Raw genomic sequence first — 12357 nt, 5'->3', positions numbered from 1 at the left:
CAAGTGCCCGACGCAACATTCCCTGCAGGCGCCTCGGTGCAATTTCACAGCAACAGTAGTGGAGCAAACCAACCTGGAAGATGGATGATGGTGAATTAGAACGAGTATGCTCTAGCTCTCGAAACCCTCGACACCCATTCAACTGACGTCGCGCCGCAGATCCGCAAGGCTCGCCTGGAGCAGCTCAAGGCCCAGGGTGCGGGGCAGGCAGTACCAGGTGGCGGGAGCCAGGAGCAGGCGCAGAGAAAGTAAGTGAGCATCGAACCTACAGCCAGAGCACGGGGGTGAGAGCGATACTGACGACTTGTCAATCAAACAGACAGCAAGAAGGTATATCATTCTGTCACGTCACCCTTAGAGAAGTCAGGACGTGCTGACTCTGTCTCCATAGCCGAAGCGCGCCAGTCGATTCTTAACCAGATCCTCGAGCCCGAAGCTGCCGACCGGCTCGGACGCATCCGTCTCGTCAAGGAACAACGGGCCACGGACGTGGAGAACAGGCTGATCATGCTGGCGCAGACGGGTCAGTTGAGGCAGAAGGTGACTGAGGAGCAGCTCAAGGAGCTGTTGAATGCCGTTGCGGACAATAAAGAGGAGGAGAAGATAGTGGTTAGCCGGAGGAAGGGGTGGGAGGACGACGACGACGACTTGTTGGACTTGTAACGGCGGTAGGAACGTTTACTAGTGGTTCTGGATGCTTCCTGCTACCCCGGCAAAGCGGTCTGCCGGTTTTACTGTGTTCGGGCTGATATCGTACATCTTTAATCTTACACGGGTGGTCCTTTTTGAACAGCCTCATACCTATCACACGCTCTACAACCCGGCTGCCCTTCCCCTTCCGCTCTCCCTCTCAGCCTCCTCCTTCCTCCTCCGTCTCTCCTCCCTCTCTCGCTGACGGATAGCCCTCAAATCCGGCGGGGGCTCAACGCCCAACTCGCTCCTCAACTCACCGACATCCCTCTCTAGCTGCTCTTCCCAGTACACATTGATAATCTCCTTGGCCCTCAGCCCGTTTCGGAGAGCCCAAGGGAGGTAGATGCTAACAAAGCGCCTTCTCTCGCTAGGTTTCAGCGTCGCAGCGGCAAAGACGCTGAACCCGGTCATTGGAAGGAGCGTATTTGCAAACTCAAACGCCTTGAGCGCCACCTCGCCCTCGCGGTACACGGGCAGGCCGGTCAGGGCGTGGTAAAAGTCGTGGCACTCGCGGTAGCGCTGCATGACGTAGGCACATTCGGCGTCGTCAATGTAGCGCACGGCCGCACGTGTGTCGGGCGACACCCCCTCGCGGTCGAGCCACGCCACGTAGGTGCGCCCCACCGCGTTGGCGGGTAAGGACCGCAGGTAGGGCAGGTTGAGCGACGTCGACGTGATGCGCGGCCGGTCCCGCAGAATGCGCCGCCCCGTCGGGTGGGCCAGCATGGCGTCGCGCAGCCGGTAGATGAAGTAGGGAGTCGCCGTGGCCTCGGCAAAGGCGGCGATCAGGTCTGGGTGAGTTCGCCGGGCGGGGGGGCCTGCTGTTAGTGGGCTGCTGCTGGAGAGAGGAGGACGCGGGAATGGTAGGGGAAGGGCTTGCCTCCTCGCCGCGGGTCGCGAAGGGACATTAGCCCGGAGCCAATGGCCAGGGCGGCCTTTTCGAGAGTGGTCAGCGGCACATGGCCTGGGTAGTTGGGCGGCGGGCGGGTGAGGCTGGAGAGGGAGAAGTGTCGGCGGTTGACGGCTGCGGCTGCGGATACGGCAATCGAGCGTCGCAGCCCCCCGGTCTGGGCTACAAGAGCCGCTGAGCGTCTGAATGTCACCTCCATGGTGAGGAGTGCATCCTGATGGATGACGGGAGATGCGGAATCAAGGTGCTGTTGAGACAGTGGTTCGATGTTCGGAAGCTCGGACTGCTTCGGTGAATGCCGGACAAGGATGCTCTGACCGAAGATAAGATAACGTTACAAGACGGGGACTGGACCAATCGAGGTCACCGGTTGGTGTTTCGAACGGAATTGGACGACATCAACCTTGTGGACACAATGAGTCCGGATGTGAATTGTGAATGAAATATATACCCCCCGAGAAATAGTACAGGTCCAAGATGGTACTATAACCTGATGACCTTGACTTTAATGAAACTCCTTGGATTCTGAGTATCAATGTCACGAAGAGCACCATGAATCGCAGCTACCGTTCTTTCCCTTTTCTCTATTCAACCTCGACCTCCTCAGTGTGCTCTTGACGAATCCTGCAATTCTCTTTTGAAAACATCGTGTTGGTGACCTCGTGTATTATGGAGGCCTACGATGAGCTCCTGCGCTGGGCACAGGATCGGGGAGTTGTGCTTCACGGCATCGAGCCGCGTCTCATCCCCGAAAAGGGGGTCGGAATGGTAGCCACCAAACCACTCAAGGTGAGATAGATCAATCAAGATAGAAACCTCCCCAAACCTCTAACATGCAGCTAACCATTCCCTCAGGCAAACGAGCGCGTCCTCCACGTGCCCACCTCCGCCCTGCGGACGCTGGAGACGGTCAAGCCCAAGATCAAAAAGAACCTGCCCGCCGGCAGCACGGTGCACGCCCTGCTGGCCGCCGACCTGGCGCTGGAGAGGCCCAACTCCAAGTACGCGCCGTGGACCGCCATCCACCCGTCGCGCGAGTCCGTCTCTCGCTCGCTCCCCCTTGCCTGGGCCGACCCGGCGCTGCACGCGTACCTGCCCCGGCCGGCGCGGACGCTGCTCGAGAAGCAGCAGGCCAAATTCGCCCGTGACTGGTCCGCCATGCAGCACCTCCTCTCTGCCCTTTCGTCCTCCTCCTCCTCAAAACTGAAAACCGACAACAACAACAAAGTGTCAGCAACCGTCACCCAAGCTGACTTCCTCTACGCCTGGCTCCTAGTCAACACTCGGACCTTCTACCACGAAACGCGCCGCACGGCCCGTCTGTCGCGCGACGACCGCATGGTGCTGCAGCCCGTGGCCGACCTGTTCAACCACACCAGCGGCGACGACAGTGACGGTAGCGACGGGTGCGAGGTGGCCTTCACGCCGGCCGGGTTCAGCATCACGGCCGACCGGGCTTATGCCCCGGGCGAAGAGGTGTGCATCTGCTACGGCCGGCACTCGGATGATTTTCTGCTCGTTGAGTACGGCTTTGTGCTTGGGGGTGGGTCTGGGCCAGGGGCAAGGAATCGCTGGGATGAGGTCTGTCTTGACGACGCGCTGCTTCTGAATGAGGGCGAAGATGAGTACGGGTACTTTGACCGGGACCAGAGGGAGGTGCTTGACCAGGCAGGGTTCCTCGGCAACTACCGCCTTGACGAGCGGGCTGTGTGCTACCGAACCCAGGTGGCGCTGCGGTTGCTGGTTGTGGGCGACGTGGAGACGTGGAAGAGGCTTGTGGAGGAAGGGGAGGATGGCGGGGAGGACGTGCAGCGGGCGGTGGATCAGCTTCTGGCCAAGGTGTTGAAGAGGTATTTGGTGAAGGTGGAAGCGATAGTTGAGGAGTTGGGAAGAACTGGGATTGGGGGGCCCTGTCAGCGAGAGGTTCTGAGAGCGCGGTGGAAGCAAATAAGCCACTTGATACGGCAGACCATTGAGCGGCTTAGTAAGGTTTGAGGGTTTCATTGACGGTTTTAGATGGAGGGGCTTTCCATACTATGGTACTTCAGAGTCCCAGAAAAGAATGAGACTCCCATAATCGATCCCCCAAAAACTGATCCAGGACAAGACAAGATCGCTCCTCAGCGCCACTTTCCTCTCTATGCCCTGGTTCAACTGATATGTATCCCGTTGTACGTAACGGTCACAAGACCACATCTGGAACACCATAGATCCACCGGAGATGCCGGCACCACAGTAACGTCTGGACAGACCGAAGTTAGAACCGGGTCAACACTCGCACAGGTATCGCGCTCAGTTACACTTTTACTCCGTAGCTTCAATCGCTTCACAGATGCAACCAGAGCGCCAGTACACCAAACAAGTCGATGACATGATAGACCACAAGCAGCAGAACAACCCAACATGAGCCCATCCATGATTGATTTGAAGTATCTTGGGAGCCAAGAGCAGAAACGAGATCCTAACGAGAATGAAAGTGACCTATGTTTCGACCATGCCTGTAGCCCAGAACGCCAGTACTTTGAAGGAAATGAAATAGCAAGGGAAACCGTTTCACACCCAACCCAATATGCCCAGAATCTCATGTCAAACCACCCAGCGAATGCACATCCGGGTCCTGGTTGATGCCTACATGTTCTGGCGGTGGCCGATGAAAAGGAGTCAAAGCTGGCTGTTGTTAGGAAGGAGACAATCTAAAGCCAAGGCGGCTTAAGGGCGGTCTCCAAACATGCGTGGAGATTGAGCGTTCAGGGAGGCGTTGTTCAACGAGGTCGAGAGCCGGAAAATCGGAAAAGTCATTGCGGAGCGGGGAGGACTCGGGAGAGACGTTCGCCACGAACATGGTGCAGCATGAGAACCCTTATTTTGGAGGTGAGGCAAACGGCGGGTTTGATGCTGCCCGCAAATGTGGGTGCGTTATGAAAGTGGAAAGCTGTATCTTCGATGAGGTGGTCCAGCAGGTACGATGCTGTAATGTCGTGTGACAGGTTCAACCACCCATGGCAATTGTCCCTTGAGAAACGACAACAGGCGTCGAGTCAAGGTGATTTCGCAACGGAGGATCGGCTGCAGCTAGCGCCTAGGTGCCGGGAAGCTGCCCTACTCGCCCCTGGCTCTCTTGGCGCCGTGTGGGTTCTGCCACTCATTCGACTGGTTGCCGCCACCGAAGAAAGCTGGGTTGAATTGCGGCTGCATGCCCTGGAAGCCTGTTGTATCTCGTTAGTCAACCTGGCAGTCAGAGTAAAGGCATAAAATTCGCGGGCTGGGACGTACCGGGCATACCAGCGCCCATCCCGGCACCCATGCCGCCGCCCATTGCACCGCCCATCATGCCCATGCCGCCCATCGGCCCAGCCATACCTCCCATGGGCATTCCACCTCCCATGGGCATACCGCCCATCATGTTCATACCGCCGCCACGGCCGCCGCGCATACCACCGCGCATGCCACCGCCCATCATGCCGCCTCGGTTGAAAGCTCCTCCGGCGAAGCCGCCTCCACCCATGGGGTTGTTGAAACCCATATTGTTAGCATTGAAGGCGTTCATGTTGGGTCCCGAGAAGTTGCGGTTGAAACCACCCTGGTTCATACCGCCACCACGGGCGCCGAAGCCGCCGCGGCCGCCGCGGAAACCAAAGTTGGAGTTTGGGGTGAAATTGCCGCCACGGTCGTTATACCCCGGGCCTGGGGCCACCCGACCCTGCGTATCCTTAGGAGCGCGGTTCGGGGCGTCTTTCGGCAGAGTGCGGAAAGGGTTGTGGGCGGGAGACGAGTAGATAACTGTGTGTCGTTTCTGACCGGGCTGGTTGTACTCATCGGCAAGTGCGTCAATGCGATGCTTGGTGGCAGTAGCTGCTTGCTGCGAGGTGAACTCAATGTATGCTTGACTGTTGTGCGTCAGCAAAGCCATGTACTGGAATGGTGATGTTTTTTTTTAGAAGCGAGCTTACCCCTTGCTCTTGCCGTTGACCTTGTGTTCGCTAAACGTGATGTCTTTCAGCTCGCCCTCGCAGCCGGCTTGCCACACCCAGCCACGGATGTCATCGTCCGTGGTCCACCAGTTGAGTTCTGATACTAGAAGCGCAGTGGTGGCGCCAGGATCCACGGGGCGCTCGTCAGAGCCCTCCTTGCGCTTTACGCCTTGCTGGGGACGCGGCTGAGGAGGAGGACTGGCAGGCTGTACCTCGTGGGGTCCATCATCCATGTTGTCTTCTCTGTGCTCTTCATGGTAGTCTTCATGGTGCTCCTCGCCGTTTTGGCCTTGCTCGCCTTCATAGGCATGCTGCTCGTGGTCGCCGTGGTCGTTGTGATCGTTGTGCTCTTGGTCATTAGCCGAGTCGCCGTAGACATCAATCTCAAACTCCTCCTCGGCCATGATGATATGGTTCGCTTGCTGTGTGCCCTGGGGCTGGACTGGAACCTGTCTGTTCTTGCTTGGTAATTCAGATGTGAATTGACGGCTTGCCTATGGATTAGAAATACAGGGACGTCTGTAGCGCGTGACCCTACAATCAGCAACTGACATGAGGTTTTTTTCCAACATTCGCGGCGAGAAGGAGATGGTACTTGGCTGACCAGAGCCGAGTAGATGCCATGGTTGAAGGGCAAATCAAAACAGAAGGAAGTAAATAAGAAAGCAAACAAGAACAACGAATATTGAACATGAAGAAACAAATACAGCAGAGGTAGAGAGCTCGTCATACGTACATTCCGATCCCTTTCGAACGACGAGAACCGTTGGCCCGTTGAAGAAGATGGAAGAAAGATAGCCAGGACGAAGCTCTGTGCTTGCAGTCTGGTCGACAGGAGTCGGGCTCTTGATTGCTTGCTTGTAATTGCTGCTCTCCTCCTTCAGTCACAGGCCTGGCCGAGGCGCTCCCCGGACACAAGTACAGGTGGTCTTCGACCTCAATCAACCGCGCCCCAGATATCTGAATCTTGCTCAGGCTGCTCGCAGCGACAAACTCGGACCGTCTATGAGGCTATCACGCTCCTACCACCTTGGATGTAGGTGATTTCGCAGAAAAAATCTGTGGTTAATGGTCTAGCGTGGCAGGTTGGACGCGCAGCTCCGGCGTCGTAGGACTCCGATGGCTCTGTTCGACGACCTGAACGATTCCGAGTGGGAGCTATCGGATCGCGGAAGCGATGGAAACGGAGTTTGGCAAAATATGGCGGGACCTCTCGACAACCAGAAGTAACTAAAGCTTAAAACGGTGGAATTACTTCGTGATCGCGCTGGATGGGGGGAAAGGGTTCCCGCTGTTTGAAAAGTCTCGGGGTTGCGCAAGGGAAATTGTCGAGCCTTGAGGAATGCTTTCCCTTTCAAAGGGGCGCGGCAAGGCTGAGGCAGGTGCGCTAGGCTGTTGGACCGTGCGTTTGCGTTATCTTATAAGCTGGCATGGGCCGGGGGTACATACGCGAGATACGTTACTGGTGTCCGTATCCGTATCCGTACGAACTTGTATGAAGAATGAAGTACTTTCGATAGGTATGCGTCGCGTCTCCGACTTGCGTAGCGAAAAGAATAATCCCCGTTTTAATATCCCTACCTAGACTTCTATGAGAAATGCACATGATGCGTGCAGCGGCTGCGGTAGATAAAGAACACCAGAGTGGATCAGCTATCTGGTGAAGCGGGTGCATGCTGCCAACACGGGTCTCGGGACCTGAGGTACTGTATGAACAACCAACTTCAACTCAACGAGGAGCCCAGCCAGCTTTGGGTATATAATGGCAGAATCACAAACTGCTGGTAACCGCTGGACACAGCTCTCAAGATGACTCTAATAAAGCAATTCAGGCTTTTGGGAAGAACTTGGCTTATCGTTCGTCATCCGGTATTTCTTCTCCTCAAAGACTTGGACAGATATATCCCAAGGCAACACCCATGTCCCAATCCTCCAACTCCGCTTTGTAAGAGTAACCAAAAGATGCATCCATCATGCTATACCCATATTTCGGTTGATAAATAATCGGTACATCCAGAAAGCATAATTTCGTAATCATCACCATCACCACCACCCACTTCTCTCAACATACTGCGGCTCTCGGCACGGCTGCAGTTTCTCGTTTACCGAAAACCCCATTTCCGGTTCACCCTCGTCGCTGTCACCTTCGTTGTACGAGTGTATTGATGCTGTCCCGCCATCCATACCCACGCCGGCCCATGACGAAGCTGTTGTAAGTGTGTCATGTCAGCAAGATTCTATCCCAATAACAAAGCTGAGGGTGGAGTAGTTGGGATCAAACCACTGACCAACAAACATGGGCGCATTGGGATGCCAACCGACGTCCCGAACCAGTGCCTCCCAGCCATTAACGTCCCGAAGATTCCGATGCTGGAAGCGGGTTCTTCGCTCTGGCCTTGGGCGCACAACGTCCTTGGTAGCACTTCGAACATCAATCTTGGCCGCCAGGGTCGCATCCAGGTTCCAGACATAGACAAAGCCGTCGTAGCTGCCAGAGTAGACATATCGCGAGTCGGTACTGTTGGGCGGCGAGAAGTGGCATCTAATCAGGGTCCTCTGCACCTTGTGCCCGCGGAACGTCACCAGCGAGTTGTCGTAGGGATGCTGGAACCACTGGTAGTCCTGGTACTCTTGCCAGCGGTAGTCGTAGTCGTGGCGGAAGCGCGAGCGCATCGTCGGTTCCAGTTCCCGGAACCTCGAGGTCGACATGGCCATTCTCAGATCCCACAGTTTCATGCTTTGGTCCTTGCCGTTGCTCAGGACGTACCGCCCATCTCCCTTGCTGTCGATGTAGGTCAACCCCTCGATGTGGCCCATGAATGCGCCAGCCTCTCTGCCGTCGCCCAAGCTGCGAGTATCCCAAACCTTGATGGTGCAATCGTCCGACCCTGAGTAGAGGATGTGGGGTGATAGCTTGTCTGCGAAACACACTGCATTAACGTCGTTGGTGTGTCCTGCAACGTGGTGCAGTGACTTCCGCCGTTCAATATCGTATACGACGATCGAGTCCGCACCAGTTCCAGCCACCAAGTGACGCCCATCCCCCGAGAAGCGGATTGAGAAGATTGCAAATCCCCCAAACATGGAGTTACTCATACCATCCGGTGAGCCCTCGGCGAGATTGAGTGAGTAGGGCTCGCCTGTGTCGTTGGGGTCGGTGGCTGCGATGCCGACGTTGCTCTGGAGCGACGAAAAGCAAAGCCACTTGTTGTCAGGGCTGAGGTCGGCGTCCGTCATCGTCCACGAGCCAAAAGGAAACGGGACTGTCTTGTAATGTTTCCAGTTATATGGACTTGACGTGTCATACATGCGAACCCTGAAGTCCTGGGGCAGTGTCAGGATCGCACCGCGGCCGTGCTGAGAGGCAATAATTACTTGCCTTTACACAGGCGTAGAAGAAGTTGCCATCATCCGAGAACTGCCCGCAACAAACCGGTTCGTCATAACGGATGACCATCTCGGGCTTCTCTGATGGCATCATTTGCTAAACATGGACTCTTAGCGCTCGTTTCGAAGCGCAGCGGGAAGAGGGTCATCTCCGCACCTGAGCCATGAGACCTTGGTTCATCTTTTGGGCTGGTGGGCCACCCACCCCCAACTCCCGGTCGAGAATGCGCCGAGCTATGGCCTTGCGGTTGGGCGATCTCCAGTCATAGGTGCCAAAGGCGCCGGATTCCATCAAGTTCCGGCCCTCATCGCTGGGAACCTTGGGGAATTTGTCGCGGTTGTTGCGACGGCCTACGCCAAGACTAAAGCGATGGATGCCTTCGGAATCGCCGTAGAAGATCGGATTGAGATCCTGGCCCCTCAGGAGGGTCAGATACTCATGTTGTGTCAGGAAGGGACGTCCTGAGAGGCCTTTATGTGTCTGTCAGTACCGTGCGCTTGGTAGCTCTGGGCTGGACCTTAATGACGAGTCTCACATACCACGCGCTATCCTTATGATCCTCTGGTGTGGCAGTTCGTCTTCATCTTCATCCTCGTCGTGATCATGAGACTCTTCTCCCGCATCCCCAACGATCTCCTCAAGCAGGTACTCAAACTCTACATCATGGCCTGCATAATCAAGTCAGCGTCTTGATGGGTGTTGTGTAACGATGAGTACGCCTGCAACCGACATGGGGAAGCCGTTACCTTCATCGTCATCGTCTTCGGCTTCAGCTCCTTGAAGCCATTCGAGCCAAAGAGGGGCCGAAAAACTCTCGTTCCCCTCATCTTCATGGTCATTATGAGCAGACTGACCACCACTCATGGCGGACGAAGTTCACTGCGATGTTGCGGGGTGATGTCGAGGGAAAGCGCAGAACGATACCCGAGTCGATATGAGCGAGGTGCGAGCAGTTTGAGTTAGTTCACGAGAGTGTGCGAGGTTCTTGGCTTACACTCAAGAATAGATGAGTTATAGTGAGGTTGCCGAATTATATGAACACCGATAACGATTACATGATCAGTTCCGGGAACTTCCCCGTCATCGGTGATCGGTAACACCAATGACGGCGGGTCAGAGCGGACTTTAGCTCGGAGTTAGCTGATGACGCAGGAGGACGATTGGGAACTCAGAATTAACCCTAACCCGCATTGCAAAGCACATCCGCGCACCCATCAAATTTACCGCTCAACTCACCCCGTTGAAACGGATGCAGCTCAAAGAGCTCCTTACGCCCTTTCTACCGTAAAGGCATTCAGATGGCGATCATTGTCGGTAGATAGCGCAGGTTCGAGTGAATCCTCCCTTCACTCACTTCCTAGATTGGTCCTTATCAGTACCTTAGGTACAGTAACTTCGGTAAGTGATTCGTGGCAAATCACATTCTCTTCCCTCCAGGCTAAGTCGCTGACAGAAGGCAGGTAGGTACTTTCATGGAGACTGGACTGCCCGGAACTAATTGTACATGACCATTGCAAGGGCATGTAAAGTCAGATACCTAGGTAGGTACAATATACACACGATCTGGGCGGCGTTCAGGAACTTGGGCAGGCAGACAGGGCCCGATCGAGCAATATTGGTGTTTAAAATAAAGATGTTCAGACCCAAGCTCAGTTCATCTAGCAATGTCTAGCCAGAGACGACGGCAATTCCACTGCAAGATGGGTCACCTATCTCCCGTCGTCGACTGCAAAAATCTCAACAACATGTCTGGCCCTCTACGACATCTTACCACCCTGGTCCAACCCTGCCTGCACCGCCGGCCTCGCCAGCATCCGATCCATCCACCCCTTGACATACGGGTAATCGTCCAGATTATACTCCTCCGGGCCGATAACCTTGACGACGACCGTCTGCCATGAGACAAAAGCCATGTCAGCAAACGAGTACTTGTCCCCAACCAGCCAAGGCCCCGTGCCGCCTGCCTCGGCCTTCTTCTTGAGAATCCCCTCCAGCACGCCCGTCACGCGGTTGACCTCGGCAACATAGCGGGCGATGGCGCTCGGCAGCTGCTCGTCGTGGAACTTCTTGAACCACGCCGCCTGGCCGTAGTAAGGACCCTGGCCCGACACCTGGAAGAACAGGTACTGCTTGGCGAGATACGACTCGGGCGAGCCGGCGGGGAAGGACAGCTTGTGGTCCGTGTCGTACTTTTCGACGAGGTACTCGATGATGGCGCCCGACTCCCACAGGGTCAGGCCCGTGTTGGGGTCGTAGATGGATGGCAGCCGGCCGTTGGGGTTGATGGCTGTGTACTCGGGCTTCTTGAGGTCGGCGAGGGGGACAAAGACTGCTTCGTACGGCACCCCGAGTTCCTCGAGCAGGATGGCCACCTTGGGAGGGTTCGGGCCGCCCTTGCCCCAGACTTTGATGGGCTTGAGGTCGCTACGCGTAAGGGACATGGTGCTTTGCTGGGTCTGGTGTTATGAGAAGGGGATGGATTCCGGTGGCTCGGGTGCAGTCGTGAACAGGAAGTTGGTGCGTTCAAGTCTCACTTAGACTTGGTAAGTAAGGAGAGTCGAAGAGGGCGGCAAGGAAGGGAAAGGGATATTAATACCATGTCCTCAGGCCGCGGGCTGTGCACGAAGGTGAGTTTCGTGATGAGAGACTCGGAGCAAGGCTGTGACCGACCCCGACAGATGCCCCTGGAGCTCACTGCCCCCTGAATCGGAGTTCGGCTCATACTAGGCAATCGAAGGCACCGTACTACTACTAGTCATTCGTAATCATTCAGGTTGCCCGCCATTCAAGTTGGTAATCATTTAGGTGCCACTGGCAAGGGGTGCCGATTCACCTTTGTAATCATAAATTGTGATGGGTAAGCATATTACGAGATACTCAGCTGCAAGATGAAGGTGGGGGCGGTGGACTGTTCGAGATTCTAGGTCCCGTTACAAGCAGCAGTACCTAGCAGCAGCGTCAGCATACCTATATAGTGTATGTTCGTACATGTCACGGTAGCAAGCGAGTGCCTCACATAGTACTCAGCCAGGGGGTTTTTACAATGAGCCAATTCGTCCTTGGCCATGTGTACACGGAGGTTTCATTAGGCAAGGTACAAGTACCTACTTTAATAGAACAGATGGCCTGGTACCTAAGAATGTTAGAGTTCAACTTTAAAGATGGCATGCTAACATTCGAGTCCTGGGGGAAGTCAGGCTTGAAAAATGATACGACTCGATTATACGGAACCTCTAATATGTTTCAGAACTACGAGGTATGGAACCCGTAAGAATATTCAACGCAGGAGAGATCTGTGACTTAAGGTGGCCAACAATTTGAATTCATATATCCATCGTAGGTATTGTACTCTCGTTCATACATTCAATACCTAGCTAAGTACTAGGTACTTTAGT

General features: G+C 55.3%; 7 protein-coding genes across 7 annotated transcripts; 2 read left to right on the top strand and 5 right to left on the bottom strand.

The window, feature by feature from the left end:
* Positions 1 to 80: 80 nt before the first annotated feature.
* On the top strand, positions 81 to 663 carry N656DRAFT_785899 (DNA-binding TFAR19-related protein; the record flags this gene model as incomplete). The annotated part of the gene is made up of 3 exons (XM_064816474.1): positions 81 to 104; positions 160 to 217; positions 392 to 663. 3 exons carry the CDS (start codon positions 81 to 83, stop codon positions 661 to 663), a joined length of 354 nt encoding a protein of 117 aa, XP_064674607.1.
* A 7-nt stretch (positions 664 to 670) lies between these two features.
* Positions 671 to 1980, bottom strand: N656DRAFT_773048 (Coq4-domain-containing protein). Its single transcript, XM_064813987.1, has 2 exons — positions 1574 to 1980; positions 671 to 1484 (listed from the first exon to the last, which is right to left on the bottom strand). The coding sequence occupies exons 1-2, from the start codon at positions 1800 to 1802 to the stop codon at positions 814 to 816; spliced, it is 900 nt and encodes a 299-aa protein (XP_064674606.1). The 5' UTR covers positions 1803 to 1980; the 3' UTR covers positions 671 to 813.
* A 292-nt stretch (positions 1981 to 2272) lies between these two features.
* Positions 2273 to 3598, top strand: N656DRAFT_785897 (SET domain-containing protein; the record flags this gene model as incomplete). The annotated part of the gene is made up of 2 exons (XM_064816473.1): positions 2273 to 2392; positions 2459 to 3598. The coding sequence occupies 2 exons, from the start codon at positions 2273 to 2275 to the stop codon at positions 3596 to 3598; spliced, it is 1260 nt and encodes a 419-aa protein (XP_064674605.1).
* Positions 3599 to 3676: 78 nt separating this feature from the next.
* Positions 3677 to 4513, bottom strand: N656DRAFT_7138 (uncharacterized protein). The gene has a single exon (XM_064811921.1). The coding sequence runs from the start codon at positions 4186 to 4188 to the stop codon at positions 3754 to 3756; it is 435 nt and encodes a 144-aa protein (XP_064674604.1). The 5' UTR covers positions 4189 to 4513; the 3' UTR covers positions 3677 to 3753.
* N656DRAFT_7173 (uncharacterized protein) lies at positions 4446 to 6447 on the bottom strand. The gene is made up of 3 exons (XM_064812194.1): positions 5554 to 6447; positions 4877 to 5490; positions 4446 to 4809 (listed from the first exon to the last, which is right to left on the bottom strand). Exons 1-3 carry the CDS (start codon positions 5976 to 5978, stop codon positions 4703 to 4705), a joined length of 1146 nt encoding a protein of 381 aa, XP_064674603.1. The 5' UTR covers positions 5979 to 6447; the 3' UTR covers positions 4446 to 4702.
* Positions 6448 to 7252: 805 nt separating this feature from the next.
* N656DRAFT_773044 (WD40 repeat-like protein) lies at positions 7253 to 10055 on the bottom strand. Its single transcript, XM_064813986.1, has 6 exons — positions 9709 to 10055; positions 9502 to 9630; positions 9119 to 9432; positions 8954 to 9058; positions 7863 to 8898; positions 7253 to 7781 (listed from the first exon to the last, which is right to left on the bottom strand). The coding sequence occupies exons 1-6, from the start codon at positions 9824 to 9826 to the stop codon at positions 7618 to 7620; spliced, it is 1866 nt and encodes a 621-aa protein (XP_064674602.1). The 5' UTR covers positions 9827 to 10055; the 3' UTR covers positions 7253 to 7617.
* Positions 10056 to 10528: 473 nt separating this feature from the next.
* Positions 10529 to 11591, bottom strand: N656DRAFT_773042 (glutathione S-transferase). The gene is made up of 2 exons (XM_064813985.1): positions 11559 to 11591; positions 10529 to 11495 (listed from the first exon to the last, which is right to left on the bottom strand). Exon 2 carries the CDS (start codon positions 11401 to 11403, stop codon positions 10720 to 10722), a length of 684 nt encoding a protein of 227 aa, XP_064674601.1. The 5' UTR covers positions 11404 to 11495; positions 11559 to 11591; the 3' UTR covers positions 10529 to 10719.
* Positions 11592 to 12357: the final 766 nt, after the last annotated feature.

This window comes from Canariomyces notabilis (genome assembly GCF_033297395.1).
Source record: "Canariomyces notabilis strain CBS 508.74 unplaced genomic scaffold N656scaffold_1, whole genome shotgun sequence".
NCBI lineage: Eukaryota > Fungi > Ascomycota > Sordariomycetes > Sordariales > Chaetomiaceae > Canariomyces > Canariomyces notabilis.
This window is presented reverse-complemented; position numbering and strand designations above follow the sequence as displayed.